We start from the raw sequence: 9918 nt of genomic DNA on the forward strand, positions 1-9918 counted from the left end.
AGGGAAAGAATCAAAGCCTGCATAAAACTATCACACACAAACAAAAATAAGACAGGGAGTGTGATGCACACCTGTGATCCTAGCACTTGGGAAGTGGAAGCAGGAAGATCAGGATTTCAAGGCCAGGTTCAGTGGCAGTGAGTTTGAGGCCAACCTGGGCTACCTGAGACCCTGGCTCAAAACAAATAATCCCCTAAACCAACCCTCCTAAAACCCTGACACAGTGAAGCAAGGTAAGATAAGGTAGCTGGGTAATTCCAGCACTTGGAAGGCAGAGGCAGGTAGATTGCTATGAAGTCAAGGCCAGCCTGGTCTACATGTCCAGTGCCAGGCCAGCTAAGTTTACACAGGGAGATCGTCTCTCAAAAATGATAAAGTAGAACTGATAATGTCAATATCAGGGAAAAAATTGAATTGAGAGTGAGAGTTAGAGTTAGGTCTTGGGCATGAAAGGCTCAGAATAAGGGGACTCTCTCTGTGGTGACTGCCTCCGGAGCCAGACAAGACACAGTGTTGCTTAAGTTTTGTTGTTGTCGTCTTTGTTTTTGGAGACAGAGTATTGCTGTGTATTTCAGGCTGGCTTTGAATTCACTCTGTATATCAGGCTGGCCTTGAACATACAACAATCCTCCTGCCTCAGTCTCTTAAGTGCTGGGATTCCAGGTATTGTACTAGCAGGTATGGCTTGAAGCTTTGGCGTATTTTCAGTCTGTGAGAGTTGGAAATTGTTACCATATCACAACTTCAGATATCCTTTCCAGTACACATGTTAATAACAAATTTTCATTATTGAATATTAAAATTAAAACACAAGTCTAAATAGGGAAAAACCAGAGTCTTATTTATTTTTCTCAATATAATTATTAGTCTTTCGGTAAATCCAAAATAGTGAAAAAAGATTGAGACGTGTAATACAGAAGGCAAAATTCACTAGACATTTGTAGAATTCTCATGCTGTGTAAATAGGCATTAATCTTCTTTTCAGGTATCCATGTACTTTCACACAATCAAAGAAAACATAGAAGTGAGGTAGGAAGTCTGTAAGTACTGAGAACATACATATGCCATAAGCTTAACATCTCAAAGGAAACCAAAGTCACGACTAGGTAGGGTAAGGTCATGAGGCTGTCACAGGCCAAAATTTTGGGATATGAATACAGCCTCATTCAGTAAGTAAGCCTTCAACCATGCACATAGATAGAAGCATAGGTGTGATGGTTGGTGTGGAGTGTGACAAGCTCAGCTGTAAGGGCTTGTCTAGGTTTAGCATGGCCTCTGGGGAGGCCTCCATCATCTGGATTGAACTGGTTGGGGTGGGAAGACCCATCCTAATTACTGAACAAATAGAAAAGCTGCCCGTCATTCACCACTCTCTGCTTCCTGTCTGTGGATCAGTGTGGTCACCTGCTTCAGGCTCCCTGTCCTGATGGGCTGTCCTTGAAAACCGTGAGCTAGAACAAATGCTTTCTTAGGTTGCTTTTGTTAGTTATGTTGTCGAAGTCTCCGTTTCTGACTCATGGACCCAGTGACTCAGTGAGAACTTCCACTCCCTGGAGGAAGAGAAGGAGGAGGAAGAAGAAGAGGAGGAAGAAGACGAAGAGGAAGAGAAGGAGGGAGAAGAAGAGAGACATGAGTTAGTTTACTTGCTGCCTCACCACATGGTACCCTCTGTCATGTTACAGTGACACAAGAAGGCCCCAAAAGGATGCTATCACTATTCTCTCAGGCTTTCCAGATCCTGGAACAATGAGCTAAATTTCTACTCTTCATAAACGACCTGCTCAGGTGTTTTGCTATAGGGATAGAAAGTGCATTTACACACCCTGACCAATACTCCCAATATATTTTCCTCAAACTAGAGTATGGACTACTCTGTCTGCCACCCTGTCTCTATTGCCTTGGCTGGGAACTCAAGGCTCTGATTGTATCTAGACATCGTGTCCTTGCTGATCTGATCACTCTGGGATCACTCTGGTGTCCAGCACAGCCCCTTCTCCTTCCATGTGTAGGTGTGAACGGAACAAGCATGGCAGCCACTTGACTGGGGCCTGGAAATCCCTCATCATCTCCTAGGACCTCATTTCTTCCGTGCCTCTGTACCACATCTCAGAATCACACCTTCACGTGGGTTTGAGGGCTCTTTCTTCCTCTGGGAACCAAGTTTGAGTTCCTGGGCCTACTCCTACTTTGTTGAAACTTTGATCTCTGTCTCTCTGTAATAGTGCATGTGTGCATGTGTGTATGTGTGTGTGCACTGGGAAGCCACAAGAAGATGTTAGGTGTCCCACTCTGTTATTATAAAGTTCGGTGAGGATCTCTCACTGAACCTGGAGCCAGACTGGCAGTCAGCAAACCCCAGTGATTCTCTGCCTCAGTTCCCCACAGTGCTGGCATTACAAGTCTGAGCGAGGTCATGACCAATGTTTTATATGGATGCTGGATACAATAATTCCAGTCCATGTGTAGCAAATGCTCTTGCATGTGGAGCCTTTTTCCAAGCTCTGCAGACAGGTTTTGAGTGTCTGTTCTTTGACTATCCTTGAAAGTATGTGTGGCTATCGTATCTCACATGCTCTATGCAGTCCCATCCTGAGAACTTCTACAAAGGGTGTCCTCAGGGACACAGGGGGCCCTGAGGCCTTCTAGAACCTGGAACTTTCTGTTTCTTTGCTGTACTTTGGACCACCCCACTCAACTGGCCCTGCACAGAGGTGTCTAACACTGCCAAGGGCCCCTCCTTGTCCCAGAGGACCAGGACTCTAGCCAGCCCCATCACTGGGGCTAGGTTTCCAGATACTGGCAGTTACTGTCTCCCATATGGGAGAGAATGTCTCCAGGCAACATAAGATGAAATGCTGGGAACCAGGAAGGAGACGAGACCCAGATGGGAAGCTTCAAGCTCCTGGGCTGTACCACTAAGGAATGAATACCCCAGCCTTCCAAGCATTTCTAGTTACTTACGGAGGGTTTGTCAACCTTTCCTGGTTTCTAGCAGAGTTCCCAGGCTGGATGGCACGCCTCTGTTGCTAAGGAGGCAGACTCAGGGCTTCAAGTTTGCATTGGTTGCTTTTCTCTGGGCTCTGACAAAAGAGCAGCCCAAAGTAACCTGAGAAAGAAAAACTTCTTTTGCCTTACAGCAGTCACTTATGGAGGGGAGACAGGATGGTGTTAAGGCTGCAGTCAGGAAGCAGAGAGAGATGAACAACGAAGGCTCTCACGTCCCCTTCTCAAAGTTGTTTTTTTTATTATTATTATTATGTGTGAGTGTATGTCTGGGTATCAGACTCCCTGGAGCTGGGGATACAGGTAGTGAGCCACCTTATGCAGGCATCGAGACTCAAATGCGGATCCGCTGAAGGAATAATACACACTCTAATCACTGAGCCGTCTGTCCAGGTCCTTTCTCATTTCTGTTCCATCTGAAACCCCAGCCTGTGAGCTGGTTATCCCATCTCAGTTAACCAACCTAGAAATTCACTTACAGACATGCCTGGCAGGCAATTTCCTAAGCAGTTTTATAATAGCTCTTGTTAGGTTGACAACATTAACCATCACAGGAGAGCAGTTATCTAGTGCCATCCAGCACCCAAGCCAACAGGTTGAGGGGCTAGTCTCACTGATGAGGATTGATACTGCCAACTGTGGGCCTTGCTTATTTTTCTCGTGGTGGGGGGATGAGGACAGCATAGGAGGACAGTATTTTGTAAGAGTACTTAGTTCTTACAACAGTTACTAGCTGCCCCAGGGATGACCAATGGAAAATCCTTATCTCCAGTGATAATTCCCTGGATCACAGATTTCCTGGCCCCTTTGCCTGGGCTTTGAGAAGCACCTGCCTCATCACCAGCAAAGTCACAGTGTGATCATCTGTCTAGCTCTTGTCATCTCCAAGGCTCTGGCCTATTCCTCTGCCTCCCCTGGTAGTAAGAGGTGCCCCACTTGCATGGCAAGCTGAGGTACAGGTGAGGCCTGACTCCCTCACTCCCACTGACACTGGTACTGCATCTCCAGCCATAGATGTGGGAACGAGACAGAGGAAGGAAAGCAACCACACTCAAGACTGGTCATTTGGCCCCCAGCGGGGGACTGGGAATGCCCCCTAGGATCCTGGGAATTAGGAGGATGGGAAGGGCTCTAGCCTTTTCCAGCTTGGTTGCATCTTAGTGTGTGGACCAGATCTGTGAGAATCTGCTACTGGAGGGCAGCCTAGGAGCGAAGGTCAGGGGCCTGGGTGGCCACAGGTGTTACCAGGTACTCCTCCGGGGACACTTGTCTCCTGGAACTCTTCTGCTAGGCCTGCTGATCCCATGGCACAGGGTCATACACGTTTCCAACCCACCTGGTGTCATGGTGTCACCAAGAGGTTTTTATTTTATTTATTTATTTTTCTCCCCTAGGTGCTGTTCTATGACCCTGGCTGGCCTGGAACTTATTCTGTTCACTAGGCTGGACTTGGTCTTGTGGCAACTCTCCTGCCAACCAGGGTGCTGGGGATACAGAAATGTGCCAGCACCCCATTCAGTTGGGAGAGGCTCTTTGTGACTCCTCTTTTCTCTGCTGGGGTCAGATGTCAGGGAAGCCATCACAGACATGTCACTGAAAGGGGGGGGGGATGTGGTGAGATTACCACTGAATTATTTAAAAGTTTCCTGCTGATTTCAAGAAAAGAGATTCTAGTCTAAATTATATTCATAAATTCCAAATCATTATTCGTAATTTCACACTCAAAGCTTGGGCACTGTGATTGTTATCAGGCGCCTCACAAAGCACCCCCCCCCCACGCACACACGGCACATGCGTGAAATCTGGCCATTCCTGTTCATTCTCAGAGGTGTGTGGCCTGAGGTACCATCTGGGCATCGCAGTGCTTATGGTGTGAGGGGGAGCTGCCCACCCAAGGCTTTGGAAGCACCCCTATAAAAGAAGCTTGTGGACGGTAACTTGAAAATACCACGAGGCATACAGACAGGTCACCTTCAAGATGGAGGGCAAATTTGGAGCAGTTCCTTCTCATAGCAGAGAGAAGATGGGACGGAACTGGGGGAGGGGCCCTAAAGCAGCTAAACCAACTCCGGTCAGCTCTTGACATCACCCTCCTAGACACTGGAGCAGAGCTGGCAGTCACCCTGCAGTGGTCCACTCGGCCAGCCCAGTCCTGAGAGACCAAGTTCAGCAGAGTGAAGGGTGGATGGGGCAGCGGTCTGCGTCTTACTAGGCTCCCTAAGGGATGCTGACACAGAGAAATTCAGAGTTGGGAACCTGACTGACAGATCTATTCGGAGGCAAATGCCTTATCTTCTTCTTCTGCTCAGCCTGATTTTTGAAATGAAAAGCAATGAATAAATAAAGACAATTTTCAAGACGTTCGTGGAATGGCTTTTTTTTTTAAACATTTTTTTTTCAACTAGTTAGGACAAAGACATTACAATGGTTGGCTTCTTTCATTTAGTTACATAAATAAAATTTTTATAAATATCTCTTTATACACAATATAAATAGCTTTACAACATAAATACATTTATGCATGACGTGAATTTACAAACAGCAATGTTTTACAGCTAGCTGGTTCTGTCAGTCACTTTAAAAACTGTCCCTTGTCATCAAGTCGGTGTAGGAGTGTGTGTCTCATGTATATAATATATATATATATAATATATATAACTTTTTATTTTTCATTTTCAAAAAAACCCAAACAATAAAATCATACCCTCCCCTCCCCAAATAATAATAAAAAAGCTGGTATTGTGTATTGCCAGTACCAGGAGGAAAAAAAAATAAAAAGAAATGTAAAAGCCACATTGCGTTGGAGGTGGTCCAGGTGCTGGAGGCTGATGACCAAGGATGACCTCAGTGCACAGAGCAATTCCCAATCCTGAAACACAAAGTGGACACAGGACACTCAGTTCTGGCTTCTTAACTGAACAAGTCCATCCTACAGGGCAGTTGTAAAACCTTTCCCTCCTTTCTTACAGTAGCACAAGGCAAGGCACGTGAGCCTTTGATCTACAGGTCCTCGATTGGCACTGGCTGGACCAGCACAGGTGGAACCACAACATCTGCCCGACCAGAGCCCCTCCCCTAAGACTTAACTACAGGCTTTGCTCTCGGCGATGGCTGACAGTAGTGGGGCCCCTTTCTAGTTCATTTTTGCTCTAACACAAATCCTCAGGGCAGTCACTTTCATCTGGTTCCATGTCTGCTTAGCTATGTAGGGACAGAGAAGAGAATATCTCCGGGGGAAGGGTGTGCTATTCTGAACTCAATTCCTTGATCTGATTTGACTTCCTGGATGGCCCCAAGTAGCTTTGAGCTCACCTATAAAATGGATAATAGCCACCTCCCAGAGCTGGCGCTGGGATTTAACAAAGGGACACATATTAAGCATCTGCCCTGTCTGGGTCACAGCTTCTAAGCAGCAAAGAGTACTTCCTCTCCTAGCTAGCTTTGCCTTAGAAATCGGTTGCTTCACAGTCCACCTTCTGCAGCAGCTGGTGGTGTCTGCCACCAGCCTGGGCAAATGTACAGCTTTGCTGCGTTGGTGGGTTTGAAGGATGAGAGTAAGCTGATGAATGCTGTACTCAGTCCCTACTAGTGGTGACTGTATGAGTACTCCACATTCAGGAAACTGGCAGACATGCCAGGCCCTCCTGAAGGACTGCACTCACAAAGGGGCCTGGCTCTGATGGTTTGGGCAATTCTCCCTAACTCCCTTCTCTGGCTGTTTTATGGGTGGTGCTCTTAGGGCCCAGAGGCAAAGTGTCCACTGAGGTCTTGGCCACACCCGAGTCTCTGCCAGTAGTATCATCAAAACCTATAACCATCAGCGACAGTCATTATGATGGTGTTTGGAGCCAAAGTCAACCTCTGAGTAGAGAGATGGGCAGAGCCTCGGGAGCGTTCATCAGTATGAAGGATGAACCTCGAACTCGTCCATAAGACCATGTGGATACTCTCCTCTGGTCAGCTCCTCTGGGACACTTCAGTTTGGAAGGATGATCTATCTTCTCACTGGGGCCAGGATAGAGAAGGCTGAGGCTGTTCCTTTATGCTAAGAGAACTTCCAGGAGGCTGCTGACCTCCTCTGGTCAAAGGAAGTGTAGAAGCCTTAATTGTCTTGATTTTCCCTCAACATTCTTACTACCCTGTGCCCGCAGAAGCCTAAAGCACCTTCAGGGAAGCGCATTGGCACTCATCAAGAAGTTCGTTGATTTAGACTCTAAAGTCCTTTCTTGGCACATAAACCGCAAACTGAAAAATCAAGTCCTCAGACTCCATCTTTTTGGTATTCATACGGAAGAGAGCAAAAGATACCATGAGGGTAGCTTCGAGGCCTGCCCGTAAGTACTAGGATCACTGCTCTCCCTGAGTAGAGAAGAGCAGAGACCTGACACCTCTGTAGAACTGAGGCGAAGCCCGCACTCTGTTCAAGACTGGGTGCAGAGAGATCTAGAGCCAGGGGCACTCGGTAGAGCTCCTGAACTGGGGTATGTGTTTCTCTTGTCATAGGCCAATATTTCTAAGATCCCTTCTGGTATGATGCGGGTTCCTGAGGGTCTGCCCCTTAACTTACTCACAAATTAACAACGGGACACAAATGAGTACACAGAGCACTGTGCTTCTGCAAAGGTCTCTCATGCTGTTAAAAAGGCTCCTGTCATATGATGGGGAGGTGTTCCTCTTCTCTACTGGGAAAGACTGGCCACTGGTCAGTCTTCCTGGGTTGGGGAGACTAGCCTCCTCACCGTTGGGGTGCGATAGAGCAAGAGGCAAAGCCAAGGAACAGCAGAGGCCTGACTGTTAAGCACTTATCTAAGTAGGGTGTGTCCTTCATATCGTCAGGGATGGAGAGCAGAAGGAAGCCAGGAAGGACCCAGCAGCCTCTGATGGGGATGCTGGAAAGATGGAGGTTTCCAGTCTCAGTGGAGGGGAAGGAGGCCAGAAAGATTGGTGAAAAAAAAAAAAAACCAACCTCACTTTGGACACACTGAGTTTGAGGTTAGGGAAAGAAATAAGCTTTAGCTTGTTCCTTTGCCTCTCTCTCTTGAAACAGGGTCACAACCCTAAGGTTCATCTTGGAAGCCCCAGGGCTGCAGCATCAGGACCCTGGATAGACCAGTTTGCCCACAGTTGGGTTGAGAGCAGGGGTAAGATTCAGAATGCCCCAGGCAGAAGGGTGCTCTGCTGCTGTCCACAGAGGTTCTTCTCTCTACTACGAGGGGCAGGCATATCTGCTTGCCTGCCTCACTTGAGGGACAATAGGCTCAGAAAGGCATCCTAGCACTCGACTGCCTGGCTGCTGGCACAGGGTTGATGGTACATCTTTCCCTCGATCTTTCCAGGATCTAACAATTTTCCAGTTGGCTAGCTGGCTAGTGGTCAGTAGTGGGTTTGGAGGCTGGGTTTTCATAAGCCTGTCTCCACTTTTCTAGAGGAACCCAGATGGGGTACTCTATGGGCCTGGTCTCTGACCTGGCCCATGTTCATTTCTTTATTTCTTTTTTTTTTAATCTGTAAAATGGGATATGTGAGGTAGTAGGCAAATGTCTGGGTTACACTTGATCCCATGCCCAAATCAGTTGGGGGAAGGTCACAGAACATAGGGATCAGGGAGGAAACCAAGTGATAGATCTTGGTTCTCCGGGGTGCCAAGCTAGGCGAGCGGGGAGCGTCCAATGGTGTTACTTACCGCCGCCAGGGGTCGCTGCACTAACATCCCAGACCGCTCATGGAGCCGATCCGGTCCAGCTTGAGGCCAAAGCAGCCTTTGGACAAACCCTTCTTGTTGCCGCCTTTGTATTTGCGCGCGTTGGGGTGCTCGTGCAGAAGGCGGGCCCAAGCCGCTCGGGACTTGGTGTCCACACGCAGGTCCCGGAGCAGTCGCGATCGGTCTCCCTTGAGATTGGCTCCCCCGCCGCCTGGAGTCTTGTCACCCTTTTTCTGATTGCCACCAGCTCCCTGGGAATCCGCCAGCTCCTCCCCTGGCGGGGTTCTCGGGACCTGTCGGAGAAAAGAGTGTACAGGTGAAAGAGTGCACCAATGTAGTGCAGATGACTTTTACGGGGCCCAGAGTGGTGTGGCCCTCCTCAGCCGTGAGTGTGCCTTCACCGATGCGGGACAGCTGAGTCCGGCATCCACCTGCCACGCAGCCTTCATGCCCGCTCCTCCCGGGAGCCCTTTGCTCCTCCCGTGCCGCTAGTCCTGCTGGGCACATTGGGGCACCGGAGATGTGCATGTGTCAACATTCTCCCGAGGCTGGGGAATGAACCCAAGAAGTCCCTGCTTTGAGGGAGCAAGTCCGAGGGATCTGCCTTTCCGGGCTCTCTGCTCCTTTCTGCGCACCTCATCCTTTCACGCCCCTCACAAACCCAGCGTCCCCGCGATAGCACCCACCTTCGGTGGTGTCCCGGGCTTGGCTTCGGAGGGCCGGAGTGAGAGTAGCGCGAGCAGCAGGGCGCAGGCGATCAGCTGGGAGAGGTGCATGGTGCCGACGGGACCGAGGGGTGCAGACGGTCTGCAGCCGGGACGGCCGGTGAACAGTCCGACAGGCGGATGCGGAGCAGGATTGCCAAGCGAGCACGGATCCTACTGCTGTGCGGCGCCGGCTGGGTGCGCTCTGAGTCCGTGGCTCGGCTGGAGCCTTTATAATCCAACCTGCCGCTGATGTCATCTTCCCGCCCACCGGGCCGCCAGGGCCAATGGCACAACGCACGCGGCCGAATCGACGGCCGGGGAGGGGGCCGCGGGAGCTCCCTCTTCTGCTCCCACCCACATCCCACCTCCGAAGGAGCCCGCGGCACGGCCCGCTACGCTCAAAGCCACAAAGCGGCGCGCAGAGAAGAACTCCATTTGTAAAAGGCGCTCGCCCTAGGACTTAGGCTTCTAGGCGTCCCGTGCGCTGTGTATCCCCTGAATTCTCAC

General features: G+C 49.4%; 1 protein-coding gene across 1 annotated transcript; it reads right to left on the reverse strand.

Moving 5' to 3' along the window:
* Positions 1-5353: 5353 nt before the first annotated feature.
* On the reverse strand, positions 5354-9615 carry Nppc (natriuretic peptide C). The gene is made up of 3 exons (XM_028789588.1): positions 9391-9615; positions 8687-8997; positions 5354-5872 (listed from the first exon to the last, which is right to left on the reverse strand). The coding sequence occupies exons 1-2, from the start codon at positions 9478-9480 to the stop codon at positions 8707-8709; spliced, it is 381 nt and encodes a 126-aa protein (XP_028645421.1). The 5' UTR covers positions 9481-9615; the 3' UTR covers positions 5354-5872; positions 8687-8706.
* Between the last annotated feature and the right edge of the window lie 303 nt (positions 9616-9918).

The sequence above is a fragment of the Grammomys surdaster genome, unplaced genomic scaffold (assembly GCF_004785775.1).
Source record: "Grammomys surdaster isolate TR1022 unplaced genomic scaffold, NIH_TR_1.0 125846, whole genome shotgun sequence".
NCBI classification, from domain to species: Eukaryota; Metazoa; Chordata; class Mammalia; order Rodentia; family Muridae; genus Grammomys; species Grammomys surdaster.

What these genes read in the sequence shown, in the direction of transcription:
- Nppc (XM_028789588.1), bottom strand. Translation starts at nt 9,480, where the DNA reads ATGCACCTCTCCCAGCTGATCGCCTGCGCCCTGCTGCTCGCGCTACTC. An exon ending in AGCCCGGGACACCACCGAAG is followed by an intron (nt 8,998 to 9,390) that starts GTGGGTGCTATC and finishes TTTCTCCGACAG; the next exon opens with GTCCCGAGAACCCCGCCAGG.